Source organism: Corapipo altera, unplaced genomic scaffold (assembly GCF_003945725.1).
Source record: "Corapipo altera isolate COAL_440 unplaced genomic scaffold, ASM394572v1 75, whole genome shotgun sequence".
Lineage (NCBI taxonomy): Eukaryota > Metazoa > Chordata > Aves > Passeriformes > Pipridae > Corapipo > Corapipo altera.
Genome location: NW_020884887.1, coordinates 5856158 through 5870811, shown reverse-complemented (window position 1 = coordinate 5870811; position 14654 = coordinate 5856158). Strand labels below are relative to the sequence as shown.

At 52.3% G+C, this 14654-nt stretch overlaps 1 protein-coding gene across 1 annotated transcript in view; it reads left to right on the top strand.

Annotated features, from left to right (window-relative positions):
• The first annotated feature begins 1932 nt into the window (after positions 1-1932).
• Positions 1933-14654, top strand: part of ADRB2 (adrenoceptor beta 2) — a 30235-nt gene continuing 17513 nt past the window's right edge. The window contains exon 1 of the mRNA XM_027643395.1: positions 1933-3242. Within this exon, the coding sequence (XP_027499196.1) occupies positions 2072-3242 (1171 nt within the window). The 5' untranslated portion in view covers positions 1933-2071. The remainder of the gene's footprint in view (positions 3243-14654) is intronic.

Sequence of the window (14654 nt, the reverse complement as noted above, 5' to 3'; positions counted from 1 at the left end):
TCTAGGCCACACACTCAGCTGGTGTGAGGTCTGTGAAAGTCAGTGGAGTTCTACAGACTAACACCTGGGTTACAGTTGTACCTGTTGGTGTGGGGGGGAGAGGACAGCCCTATTTATCTCATTTATCCTTTGGGCAGAGGAAGCTCCAGGTAATTAGTTCAGGTCATTTGCACCAAACCAGTGGCTCCTCTCGGTGTTTTCCCAAAGGCTGCAGATGTCTGCAGTGGGAAGGGGTACCCTGTGGATCCTCTGTTCAAGTCTCTGCCTTTTTAAAACCTCTGAAATGGTGGATGCAATATTAGTGTGTGGAAAGAGCAAGAAACCACTTGTTCAGGAAGGTCCCTGCCTAGACAGACACCTCATGCCACTGAAATTGCCTTTCATTTCCTGATTCCAGTACCTCATTTGCCCCTCTGTCTTAAAACACAAAACTTCCTCTCTGTACATGCAGCTCTTCTCTATAAATATCCCCAGTGTGGTTGGGGCTGGCAGGGTGAAGGCTGCTCCCCAATGCAGCCCCACTGCCACAGCTGGCACCTGGCCCTTGGCACCATGGTACCACCTTACTATGTGGGGAAAAATGAAAACCCATCATGAAAACCCATCAGACCCCAGTAGCTGATGTGTTTCAAATAGGATTCTACATTGGTAAGTGTTTAATTTGAAGGCAGGAGTCTGCCACTGCCTGTGCCGTGAGAGAGTCACAGTTCTGTACCCAACGAGGCACCAACCTGCAGCTGCTGCTGGTGCAGATGGTGGCATTGGGGTAGATCTGGGCAAAAGCAACTCTTTCTTTACTACCTTTCCATGGCACAGGGCAATTCTAGAACCACAGGTTTCAGGCTGTGCTGTCAACTCCACAAGCACCCCAGGCCCAGCGGGCAGCATGATTTATCTCTGGGAGAGCAGCACAAGGCTGGGCAGTGCCACTTCAGAGACGTGGGTAGAAATGAAACTCCAGTGGTGGTGTTATCTCCCATTAGGCTAAAAGGAAGTTTTAAGGATTCCTTAGTCCTTACTTAGCAAATTTGTTTATTTTGGAGGGAAATACTTGTGATCGAGTCTGGGTCCGACCACATGCCTGGCTGCAGCAGTCACACAGCTCCCTGCCTTGTCAGTGCCCCCAAGACAGTTGAGAGGTGTCTGTGCCTTTGACCATCTCTGGGGTTTTGGGGGCTGGATGGTGCACTTGGATACACCCCACCACCCTGGGTGCCAGCTGGGGTGCTGAGCTGGGGGTGAAGCTGCAGTAACAGTGCTGTGCTGGGGGTTGTCGAAGATGGGGACACGGGTGACAACCTGGCATGAGATGTCACCAGTGAAGATGGGGGTTCTCGGGAAAGCCAAACTCCAGTGCCCAGCCAGGGACAAAGCCTCCGTGAGCTTCAGCATCCTCAGGATTTTCCTGGTGCTGTGTGTCCTGGTGACATTTGTGGTGCAGGGGGTGCAGGGACACTGCTGAGGTAGGGAGTGCTTGCTTGGCAGTGTAGGTGGGAGGCGCGGGGACAGGGCACAGCAGGCTGCACGTGGGGGTGCTTGGGGGACACGCGTGGGCGCGGGAGAGCGTGAGGACACCGCGAGGGGAGGGATCACACCTGGAGCAGGGGGAGCCCACGGTGCGACAAGCGCTGTACACCGCAGGGATGCAGCACGCGTGGTCGGGGGGAGCGGTGACACGCGTGGAGCAGACGGAGGGGGAGCTCAGGGGGTGCGGGGGGGGCTCGGGGTTCGGGTGCCGGCTGCCATTGGCTGCGGCGGGCTGATGTCACGGGCGGGTGTCACTTTATAAGCTCCGCGGCGCCGAACGGGCTGGGAGACGGGAGGGCGGGCGGTTGCCGCGCGCGGGACGGGACGGGACGGGACGGGACGGGACGGGACGGGACGGGACGGGACGGGACGGGACAGGACGAGGCAGACAGGACGGGACGGGAGCCGTCCCAGGTTCGCACGGCGGGAGCGTCCCCGCACCTGCTATCCCGTATGCGCGGCGCCCAGAGCAGCGCTGCCGCTGCGGAGCCCTAAGCAAAGCCGAGCCCCCCCCCCGCCGCCCCCGGGGGGCTGCTGGCGGGCCATGGCGGTGGCAGGCACCGAGCTGCCCGGCGGCAACGTCAGCGCCAACCAGAGCGCCGCCGACCCCACGGTGTCGCGGGACGTGTGGATGGTGGGCATGGGGATCCTCATGTCGCTGATCGTGCTGGCCATCGTCTTCGGCAACGTGCTGGTGATCACTGCCATCGCCCGGTTCCAGCGCCTGCAGACTGTCACCAACTACTTCATCACCTCGCTGGCCTGCGCTGACCTGGTGATGGGGTTGGCCGTGGTGCCCTTCGGCGCCTGCCACATCATCATGGAGATGTGGCAGTTTGGGAACTTCTGGTGTGAGTTCTGGACCTCCGTGGATGTGCTCTGTGTCACGGCCAGCATTGAGACCCTCTGTGTCATTGCTGTGGACCGGTACTTCGCCATCACCTCCCCTTTCAAGTACCAGAGCCTGCTGACTAAGAGCAAGGCGCGCATGGTCGTCCTCGTCGTGTGGGTGGTCTCAGCCCTCACCTCCTTCTTGCCCATCCAAATGCACTGGTACCGGGCAGACCATGCAGAGGCCATCCGGTGCTATGAGAAGGACACATGTTGTGACTTTTTCACCAACCAAGCCTATGCCATTGCCTCCTCCATCATCTCCTTCTACCTGCCACTCGTTGTCATGGTATTCGTGTATGCCAGGGTCTTCCAGGTGGCCAAGAAGCAGTTGCAGAAGATAGACAGGAGCGAGGGGAGGTTTCACACCCAGAACAAGGAGCAGGAGCAGAAAGGGGGAGCCGGGTACCGCCGTGCCTCCAAATTCTTGAAGGAGCACAAGGCCCTCAAGACCTTGGGCATCATCATGGGCACCTTCACGCTGTGCTGGCTGCCCTTCTTCATTGTCAACATCGTGCACGTCATCCAGGACAACATCATTCCCAAGTACGTGTACATCCTCTTGAACTGGCTGGGCTATGTCAACTCTGCCTTCAACCCTTTGATCTACTGCCGGAGCCCGGACTTCAGGTACGCCTTCCAGGAGCTCCTGTGCTTCCGCAGGTCTGCCCTGAAGATGTATGCCAACGGCTACTCCAACAGCAATGGCAGGGGCGACTACAATGAGGAGGAAAACGGCTACCCCCTGGAACCGGATAAAACCTGCGACTTGCTCTGTGAAGAGGGTTCCTTCCCTCACCCCGAGGACTTTTTGCACTGCAAAGGTACTGTGCCTAGCGGGTAGGGTACTGTGGGCTCTGATGTGGCACACAGTGATTGTGCAGAGGAGTCTTTCTAAGGAAAATCAACTTCCTCCCTTAATAATAATAGTGATCCTCTTCTAGAGTGCCCCAAAATCTAATGGCTGCGAGAAACCCCAAACTCAAGCCTTATGCAAGTGGGGGCTGATTCCGGCTAGGGCAGGTGGGCTGCTGGCGGCCTCCCTGGTTAGGGGCACGACCGAGGGTCCCTTAAGTGAGGTCGGGGGGATTTAAGGCTGTGCAGAATGCACGTTCTCGGAAGGAGTTTCTGGCCGCGGCCGCTGTTGAACTACCTCATGACCTTGCTGTGAGCAGCCGGTGGCTGCTGCGGGAGAGCCGTGAGGGGCGGCGGGAGCAGGGCTGGGGCTGGACCCCCCCTGCCCCGGCGGCAGCCCCGCTGAGGAGCCGGGCGCCTCGCGGGACTCCTCCTGATTCTCTTCTCTTGACCTAGTCGGTGGCCGTGGGAATCCCCCCCAGCCAGGTGGGCATCTCGGGCGGTGGTGCCAGTGCTGTCCGGCCCGGGGGACTGTGCGGAGGTGGCACTCTGCGACAAAATAGCGGGGAAGGGATGCTGGGAGTGGGGCTGTGCGCGGGTCGCAGGGCTGGGTCACGGCCGCGGCTGTGGACGCAGTGGGACAGTTTTATCAACGTCCAGAAACTGCGAACGCTTTTTTACCAAGCGCTATAGGACTTTCTGCTGAAATAATAATAGGAATAAATGGACTATTTGCCTAAAATGTGAGCCTGTGACTGTGGGACTCAGGAATGTTGTACGGGGAAGTCGGGTGACACGCTGCTGCAACTACAGACCATCGTTTTGCATCCAACCAAAAGCTTTTAAAGCACCCAGTTTGTTTAACTACAAGTCTCACATGACAGTGAGCCCGAGAGGAGGGGAGGAGGGTTTTTATTTTCCATGGCATCCAGCTCAGCTCCGACCGTGGGACGGCTGCAGGTCTGTGGGGTTGGTTGTGGAGGTTTTTTTCCCCGTGTAACAGGCGCTGCCTTGGTGTCCCCGCGCTGCGGAGCTGGCGGCGGGCGGGCAGGGCTGGCAGGGCACGGCAGACACGGGCGGGCAGGTTTGGGCGGCAGGACAGGACCGCACTGCTATCGAGGGCTGGCTCTCTGGGAGTCCCCTAGCTGGAGGGAAGCAGCGGTTTGGGCTGGGGAAGGGGGGAATGGAGCTCCCTACCTATCTGCAATCGCGGTGCTGTGTGACAGGCTGGACCCGCGGGCCGGGAGGTTGTGCAAGCGCGGGGTCCTTTTAGAAACACTCGGGAGAGGTGCGGGGAAACGGTGCCCACGGGTCCTGCCGGCGCTCCGTGGGACCGTGGTGTCCCGCGGGGGAACGCTCGGGCACCCCCCGTGTGTGGATCCCCCGCATTTCCACGCGCTTTCCCTGCACTACGGGGGTGTTCGTTGCGTTGCTACTTGGGCCGTGCCGTGGTCAGTGGGTGGGTCTGGGTGTCGCTGGGTCCGTGGCAGAACTAGCTTTGCAAACGCAGTGGGGTGACCAGCCCGGAGCTGAGACCCCCCCAGGCTGGTACCCCCCGGTGCAGAAGGCAGAGGAGCTTTGGAGCAGCGCTGTGCGCTGTCCTGGGGAGGCTGGAGGCTGGGAGGGGGGTGGAGCAGGGTTTCTGGTTACCGACACCTTTTTGCAGTCCCCGTGTGGCCTTGGCTCTCTTGGCTGCTCTGAGAAGGACTTGCCCCAAGCGCTGGTGCCGTCAGGGGCAACCCCAGGGAATCCTGACCCCCCCTCCCCGAACGGCAGGGAGCAGGAGGGGGTGTCATTAATGATGGTCTCTGACGCTGCTGCAAGGCGTGGGGACAAGCTCCATGAGCTCTCACATCCCTCATGGTAAAACCCCACCTGGCTTGTACGAGGCTGGGGTCTGGAAACTCCTAGTGCTCCCTTCTTTTTTTTTCCCAGAGTGGTACTGATCCTGCTTGAAAAGGGTGTTAGGAAGGAGGAACAGTTGTAAAAACCCTCTTCTTCTCTGACTCAGCCCCACTTGCTGCCTTTGCAGCTCAGCACTACAGCAGAGGCAGGGAATGTGTCTGAGTCCTTCCCTCCTGCCTCTCTGCTTTGTTGCCTGCACCTGTCTGTGCTCTCACCTGCTGCCTTGGGAGGGATGTCAGCAGTGCCCCAAGCCCTCTGGGTGTGAGCCAGTCGGGCAAAGGAAGGGTGTGATCTAACGGTGTGGTGTGTGAGGCCCCAGGTCACCTCCTCAGATAAACATTAACAGGCTACCCGAGCAGGGGAGACCCAGCACAGGACCAGGACTGCCAGTCAGGTGCTGTTTGCTTCATACTGCACAAGGACTGAAAGGTGACAGGCTGGTGTGATGTGGAGTCGGTGTAGGTACACACAGTGTAGGTACTCACACTGGAACTGGAGATGCACTTTACAACAGTGCAGGCCATGATTATTATGTAGCATTGAGGGGAAGTGACAATTAACCTCTTGATTGTAGAGATCAATATCTCCTGTGTTGTTCTGTCTCCTGCATTTTGAATCTTGCCAGTCACTTTTATTTTGCAATACCTGGGGGCAGTGTGGGTTGGCAGGTAGCAAGGGCACACAGGGAGGAGATGCCCCACAGTGTTGAGGGGTTAGCCAGCCTCCAACAGGCTCAGTGGTCAAACTCTCACCGGCTTTGGGACAGGACCCTCTGGCACAAAGAAATCCCTTGTCCGCATCTTGGGGTCTGTGTTTTCACTGTTATTAATTGTTGGCACTTCAGTAACACATGTTGTGGACCAGGACTTTGTTGTCCAAATAATCTCTCTATTTGTTTGACTGTCTCTGTTTATACTTCAGATGTTGTAGCTCTGTGTAGCCAAAACTGAGAGATGAGCAAGTGACTGAATGTAAATCCACTCCAGCATCCAGAGCACATGGATACGTAAGGGACAGGGGATGTTGGGCTGTTTGCACTGGGCAGTTGACCTTGGTACTGCAAAGCTCAGCTACAGTGTTAGGAAACCTCAGGCTTGCAGTGGAGTCTGAGTGTTGAAGAACTGATTTCTCTCCTCTAAGGTAACATTAGTAAAACTATTAAAATATAAACTGTGTGCTTCTGGGGGCAGCTGGAACTGAAAGAGAGAAAAAATATTATGGCATAACCAAAACCAAACCTGACAAATCTTTCCTGTCTGTGGTTGGAAAAGAAAAGCTTTGGCCTGTTAAAATATTTTACACTACAAAGATAGTTTTATAGATACATGCTAGGCATTAAAAAATGGAGCATTGAAGTCAGAAGTAGCTGTTAAATTGGATTTTAGGGTACTTAGGATTTACACCATCAGAGAGTTGGCTCAGGTTAAATACATCTGATATAACACACAGTGATAAACACCAAATTGTTATTGCAAACAGAGCAGTCTACATGCTGTGCTGCTGGCTTTTACCTTGTGCCACTGCCACAAAGGTGGGTAGAGCATGAGAGGGTACTGCCCACCCATGTCAGTGGGGACACTGGTGGGATATGACCCCCAGGTGTCTGTGTGTGCAGTTGACTGGAGTTTGGCAGTATGTTCACTGCTTTTAGCCACTTTGGCCAAAGAGATTGTAATTGTTTTTAAAGTCTTAGTTGAGACGGAGATCACAAACACAGCTTTTGTGTTGTTACAAAATACTGCCCTCGCTGTAGGTCCTACTTGTGATCTGGGCAGCTGCAGCTTTCACATCAGGAGCTGTCTTTGCTTCATCCTACAAAACAGCCAGAGCATTGAAAGCTCCTGAGTTATGCTAGTCCTTTGCCTCTTGGGAGCATTCCTGGAGAGCTTTTGGTTTCTGGGTAGGCAGGCCTGGAAGTATAACCTTCAGCTTGCTCTGGCACTAGGGAGATGTGGAAGTGCATGGGGAGCTGGCAGAGGGAACAGGGTCTGGGTGCAGATCCCCACCTGGAAATGAGACTCAAGCATCTTTTGAGGACTGGTTGTTCCCAAAGCACTCCATGTCCCGAGTTGTTCAGCAATTCCCACTGGGCAGCATCGCCTATGGGTGCATATCATGTTGCTGTGGGGTGTCAGGGCTGTGCCTGCCTCAGCCTTGCCTCTGAAACTGTGTCCAGATCGTGCAACCTCCGCTGGGGTCAAGGTGAGGGATAGTGGTACAGCAGAGAGAGAGGGAAGAGACTTAAGTTACAAAATGCACCAAAATGTTTGAAAATAGGTCAGGGATTAATAGAGTAGAAAGGAGAGCTCTGCTTCTCCAGAGAGGGAGCAGATGTGTGAGCAGTCACACAATGTGCTCTTTAGCATTCCCACATGTCACAGCTGCTGGGCTTTGCAAAGGGCCCATTTAAGAGTTTATTTACTATAAGGGACATGCTTTTGTCATTGAGGGGAAGGTATTGTCAGAGCTGGCTGTAAAGAGCAGGCTGCAGTCTATCTCCCAGCATCTCTAACCATGGAATCTTTTAGATTGGAAAAGACCTTTAAGGTCTGGCACTGCCATCGATCCAGACTGTCCAGATCCATCTGCAGAGCCTTCCTACCCTCCAGCAAATCAACACTTCTCCCAAATTGGCATCATCTGTAACCTTACTGGGGGTGCATTTGACCCTCTTGTCCAGATCATCAGTAAAGATATTAAACAGAACTGGCCCAAAACTGAGCCCTGGGAAACACCACTGGTTACTGGCCCATAGCTGGATTCAGCTCTATTCCCCACTACTCTCTAGGCCCAGCCATCCAGTCATTTTTGTACCCAGCAAACAGTGTACCCATCCAAGCCACGGGAAAACAGTTTCTCCAGGAGAATGCTGTGGGAAGGAGGTGTTAAAGGCTTAACTAAAGTCCAGGTAGACATCACTCACAGTCTTTCCCTCATCTACTAAGCAGGTCACCTTGATAGAGGACATCAGGTCCCTGTCTTCCAGGTCAAGGTGTTGGGTGCTTGGAGCATAACTGGTCTGATTAATAAAGACTGAGACCAAGAAGGCATTAAGTACCTCAGCCTTTTCCTCATCCTTTGTCACTGTGTTTTCCAAATAAAGTATGGAAATTCTCCTTAGCTCTCCTTCTATTGCTTATATAAAAACATTTTTAATTGTCTTTTATGGCAGCAGCCAGATTAAACTCTAGTCCCTCTAACTTTTCTCCCTGCATCATCTCACAACATCCTTGTTGTTGCCTGAGTTGCCTGCCCTTTTTCCAGAGGTCCTAAACTCTCCCCTTTCCCCTGAGTTTCAACCAAAACTCTTGGTTCTGCCAGGCTCATTCTCTTCCCTGCCGACTCGTCCGGCACACGGGGACAGTCTGCTCCTGCACCTTTAATCACAGCTCCTGCTGCCAGGAGTCTCAAACACCCACACTGTCTGAGAGAAGGGCTTTGTCCCTCCCTTTGCCAGTTCTCTGCCTCTGAGTGTTTATTTTCACTGTATGATGAATCCATTTCCCAAGGAGATGGGTTTATGAGCACATTCATTCCTCTGGCAGGAGGGAGGATGGCCTGTCTTGTGTGTTCCCTTCTCTGCTCTCTGTCAGTGGATACAAAGTGCCATCCTCAAAGTAGCAGGGAAACAAAGGTTTCCTGACCTACCATGGCTCTGACTGGCTGTGTCCCTGGGCTGTGAGGATTGAAGGGGAAGCTGGGGAAGGTGTACACTGGTCTTCTCACCAGCGTTACCCCAGTCTTCCTCTCCCCAGATGCCTTTGCAGGGGTATCCAGTCCTGGTGAAGCACCTCGTACCTTGGCTGACCCACACTGTTTGCTAACTTGTGCCTGCACTTCAGGTGTGCAATGTATGTGGTACCCAGAGTGGTTTTGCAGGTTCAGGTGAGCAAGAGCTGTTGTGAAAAGCTGTCCTGGCCTTGGTCGTTGTTCTCAGCAGAGAGGCAGTGTGACTCCAGGCTCCCTGAGATTAGTGTTTTGCAAGATTAAGGTTCCTTTCATCGCTGTTTTTACACTTCACTTGGTTTCTCAGCTCCACAGTAGGACCACAGCCACTTTGGCATCTCCTCCCTGTGCAGCAGTCTCTTCCAGTGTGAAAGCTTGGCTTTTTCTGAGCAGCCCCAGCATTTCTTCCGCTTGTTATACTTTTATTGGAGCTATTTTGAAAGCTAACATTAGTACTAATCTTTCTTCCTGGGGGCGAAGAGAACATTTTGCAATGAACACACACCCTGGGCTGTGAGGATGCTGCCCTCTTGCTAAGTGGGTCACCAGTGACATGGGGCACCCAGGGGAACCTGTAGGTGCTTTTTATCACATTCCAGAGTAGGGCAGCAACATTCCACCCAGCACTGACTCTTGGGAGATGCACTAAAGCTGTTCCTCAAGGGCTCCAGCTGCAGCTGGTGGCACAGGCAGGTCCTGTGGCACCACCACTCCCTCAGCCAGAGGACTGAGGCTTGTATTTGCCTGGCACAGAACAAAGTACAGCCAGCTGGGCTGGGAGCACAATCACTTCTCCAGTGGCACAGTCTGGGTCTAGACAGAGCAGTGCGTGCTGGAAACTGGGGTTTACACAACTTGGAAGTAAAGTGGTAAGTGGTAAGTCTTGTAAGAGCAGAACACAACCCTGATTCCCCTGGATCTGGCAGTGGGAGTTTGCTGGAATTGCTTTGTGTAAAGGTGATGAATCAAGCAGAGTATTTTAGTGGGCACCGGGCTTTTATAAACTTTCTTCATCATGAAAAAAGTGGATTTGTTGCTTCTCTGTGCCTGCAATTTCAGTTTTTCCCATTTTCTCACCCTTCCAATGGCAGGAGCATACAATTGAAGTTCTGTGCAATATTGCCAGTGCCAGTGAGAGTGGACTGGGAAATATTTAATTGTTTACTGTCGTTGGTAAGGTCATTTTTGCACAAGTTCATTATAGATAGATGTATATGTGTGTATATATATATCCATTATCCATATACAGCAATATATAGATCTGTATATAAACAAGGAAATGTAAAGGTGTTTTGCTGTGCTAGATACATACATAGATGAAGATCTGTATGTTTAAAACTTGGAGTATTTATTGCACATCCTATCGATGTTGTGTTTAAATAAAGAGTAATTATGGTATGCTTGTAGTCAAGTGTCCTTGCTTAAAGCTGTTTTGCTGGCTCTATTTCCCCCATACTCTCCAAGACTGTTCCAGTGAATCATTCAGGGCTCATTAAAGAAAACCAGCACCTCAAGATGTGGGCGCTGGCAGGGAGGCAAACATAGTGTGGACAAGAATTTTGTTAATTTATTCAGTGCTTTGAGCACTGGAAATGGTGAAGGAGCTGTGGGTGCTCAAAAGCTCCCTGTAAAAGGGCTCATCTGGTTTTCACATGTAAAAGGGCTTATCTGGTTTTCGCATCTTATGCTGGGATCTGCAAACAGAGTTTTAAAAGTCCACCTGCTTTCCTGCCTGTTTGGACTGGAAACAATGGCAGTCTTGGATGGCTCCTGCACTACCATGGCAGCACTTCCCATGCTGCTGCAGAAACATGGACCAGTACAGCTGGGGGCTTTAATCCTCTGTTGCTGGTCACCAGTGCCAGCGTCCCCTGGGACTGGGAGGAAACACAGATGTCCAGTGCTGAGACTGCTGGGATGGCAAACATGAAACACTGCAAAATGTGGTTGGCACCGATCTGTAGAGCCCAATGCTGTCCCTGCTCTGCTCCACCCCAGAACCCCCACACTGGCTCACAGCAGGAGGGAATGGTGGCTCTGCTCCTTCTCGCCTGTCTGAGCAAGGTCTTACCTCACACCTCACAGGGCTTCTGAGTGTTGACTCAGCACCAAACATTTTGCTACAGCTTCTTCAGCTGGGCTGGTTTGGAGTTTGGGCTGGAAGCAGGTGATGGAACAAATTGCCCCTGCCCTGGGGTGACAGAAGCACGGTGTGGTGGTAGGACACTGCTGTCTGTCCCAGGTTGTTTTATCTCCTAGATAGGATTGGAAAAGCTCATGGGGGTGTGTCTTTGGGAAAGTCTCCAGGCCTGTTCTCTGTTGCCTGTTGTCCTGATGTTCCTGTTGCTTCAAGTGAGGGTGAAGAAAGAGCACTGGTAACGTAAAGTAGGATCCCAGCCCAGCATGTTGCAGTGACAAGTATTTTGCATTCTTTATGCCACTTAAGACCATGGTGAAAGTCTTGGCAGCAGAGGCCAGTGTGCCTGGAACATTTTGAGGCTTCTACCTTCCAGAAACAACAGCAGGGAGCTGTTGTGCAGCTTGGACAGGGAGGGATTGCACTAGGCAATTCCAAAGCACGGCAGATGCCCAAATTATAATAATTTGTGGCTTTGTGCTTTCAAGAGATAGAGAGCCACAGCTATAAGTACAAGCCATTGCTGACTGCAGGGGTCCTGATGAAAGAATCAGTCAGACCTTCAGCCTCTGTGGTGGGAGCCACAGCTGCCATTCAGCTCCCCCCCCACCCCTGTTAAAACAGGACATTCCAATTGGAGAATATTTCTCATCCCATCCTGGAAAGGTTTGTTGGTATTAAGAGATTCTTAGAGCCCAGTTCCTGCTTCCCAGCACATGTGATGTTACCCTGAGGCTTCCAACAGCTTCTCTTGGCTCTGGTCCCTCAGGGATGACAAAGGAAAGGCATTAGGAAACCACAGCAGCCACTGTCAGAGCTGCCTGTGGTCTCACAGACACGACTTCTCTGCATGTGGAGGCACAGTAGGAACACTGAGAGGATCTCCCCAGCCCTAAAGACAGTCCCCTCAGCTGCTCAGGGAGGTTCAGGCGCCACCACCAAGCTCTGTGGCCTCAGCCCAGTCCTGAGAAATGCATAAACAGCAAATGGCCTCTGGGAAGCCCCTGCCAAGTCCTTTTTCCCTCATGTAAATATTTTTTCCTCTTAAGTGTATGCAAGTGTGAAAAACCTCTCCCTAATCTTTTTTTTTTTTTTTCTCTCTGGCTGAAGGAAATTCTTGTTCACCCCTGGGTGAGAACTGCCTTCATCTTGATACTTTGCAGCTGAAGCAAGAACCACACAGCTGAAAACATATCTTATCATCCCCAAAGCCATAATGCTCTTCCTGCCTCCCAAGCCTGCTGGAATCAGATTAAATGGTGCCTCCCATGATGGTGCCTGTCAGGACATGACACTCCTTAGTGTCTGTTGGATGGAGGTCCCATGGGCTGCAGCGTGTGGACAGCAAATTGGTGAGGCAGCCTTGAAGATGACTTCAAAAGCAGTGCAAAATACCCCTGGGGTTGCAGGGTCCCTGCTCCAAAGGCTGAAAGTCCTATTCTGTTGTATTGGACTCATGGCTGGAAATGCAGGGCACTTTCTCCTGAGAGAAATTAGAGCCCTAGATAAGTTTCTTGCTGCCTGTCCCCGAAAGCAAATGGTTCGGTGGTAGATGTGCTGATTTTCCGATACACTCTCGGTAGAGAAAGGAAGTGTGTCTGCACATGGTAAAGATTGTGGGAGCCCCAAAATATCTCTGTTCAGGGGAGCAGGGTGGGGGAGCTGGGTTGGTACCTGTTCACTGGGGAATCTATTCTCACTGTTCAGATGTTTTCTCAGTCTCCACTGACCTCACCTGGCAGTCCTGCTTGGGAATGGGTGGGATCAGGTGTAGGCTGTCACCATTTCTTTCCAGTCCTTTGTTAGGGTCACAGCTCAGGTCTGTATCTCATGAGAATAAGATGCTCTTGCTGTTCGTGGTTTCTGAGAGGAAGTGTAATTATAACTGTGGGCAGCAAGAGAATGATGCTGAGATACATCTGTATCAGTCTTGACTGATGGTGAGACCTCTCTGTAACCCAAATACTACTGTGATACTCTGCCTTGACACGAGTCTGGCTGAGCACAGGACCTTCTTTACACAAGTCAGGCTGAACAGCTCTAGTGCAGAGCTACTGGGTGTGAAGTTGAGTCAGAATCAGAATGACAGAATATTCTAAGTTGGAAGGGACCCACAAGAATCATTGAGTCCAACTCTTAAGGGAATGTCCCATATGGGGATCAAACCCACAGAAGGGATGCACCAGCAGCTTTGTAGACAAAATCACTTTGGCTCAGCAGCTGAGGCAAAGGGGCACTGTAGAGGTGAGACCTGTGGGAGGATAAAGGGAGAGCAGAAGTACAGAAAGACATTTTGTGACTCAGAACAAGAAGGCCATTCCTCAGTAACTGCATAGCATGTTTTGTACAGCTCATTTAAAGCTGACTATGTGGTTCCCTGTCCCTCTGGGGCTCCCCGCTGTAGAGAAAGACCCTTCTTAAAAGGGGATCCTCGAGGTACCTATTTATAGCATGTAAACTGCTCCAGGAGAGTCATCCAGCCTTGAATGAACACCTCCCCATCCCCGGCAGCAGAGTGATGTACAGGCTGTTCTCCCGCAGTCCCAGCCCCTCCCTCTGACATTTGCTATCAGACTGTAAGGGACAGTTGCCGGCATCTCTCCCTGGTGCCGGAGGTGATGACACATTGGCTGCTGCCACGTTGGGCTGGCAGAGGCAGGAGGAGGCAGGGAGAGGGGCAGGGTACTCCCGCTGGGCTGCCCCTTCCTTGGAAGTGATGGGAGGTGAGCAGTGCATGCTATTCCCAGAAAGGAAAGGTCAGGGTGCAGAGCTGTGTGTGATGAGCCTCCAAGGCAGAGCCAGTGGCAGCAGGAGGGGCTTGGGGGTGAAGTTGTGGTTTCTAGACCTGACTCGTGGATGTTGGCCAGGAGAGACAGAAATGAACTGGGGAGAAGGGAAAGGATTGTTGGTTTGAAGTGAAGCATGGGGTGCTGCAGAATTGGTGGCCTGGGGCATGATGAGTGATCCCTACCAGTCTGCAAAGCCCTCCTGAATCTTAGAGAGACCCAGGATGGGGCCTGGCATTGGATTTGCTCGGGCTTGGCCTCAGGCTGGGCTGGCCCCAACCCCTCATTCCAGGGGCAAACCACTGCTGAAAACCACGCTTGTATTCACTTATCTGGCTGCAGGGTAGGATTTCAGATTGCTACAGCTACAGGACACAGCTTTGGGGATTTTCCTTTCTGATACGATTTGCAAAGCCAAAGGCTTGTAGCAAAGTCAGAGTGAATTCACGGATGTTTTCTTTTTCTGCCTAAGAATCCTCTTTAACATTCAAAACTCAGGAGGGAAAACAAAATGATAAAACTGGACAGGGCCAACTATTTCAGCATAGGTTTGAACAACTGCAGCTTACTGATGGCCTATGTCTAAGGAGGCTCCTGTCAGATCTGCCATTAAAGTCATAAATACAGCAAACGCCAGTGATGGAAAGAGAAGGACTCTAAGGAAATGGTTGAAGGGATAGATGGAGGCAACCAAATAAGAGAGGCTATATGCCCAAGAAGAGTGTAAAAAAATCAAATGACTGGAGATGAAAAATTGGTCCTAAGAGGGACAATGAGTCAAGCATCAGCAGGAAACTCAAGTTGGATAGCGAGAGGCTGGATTCCAT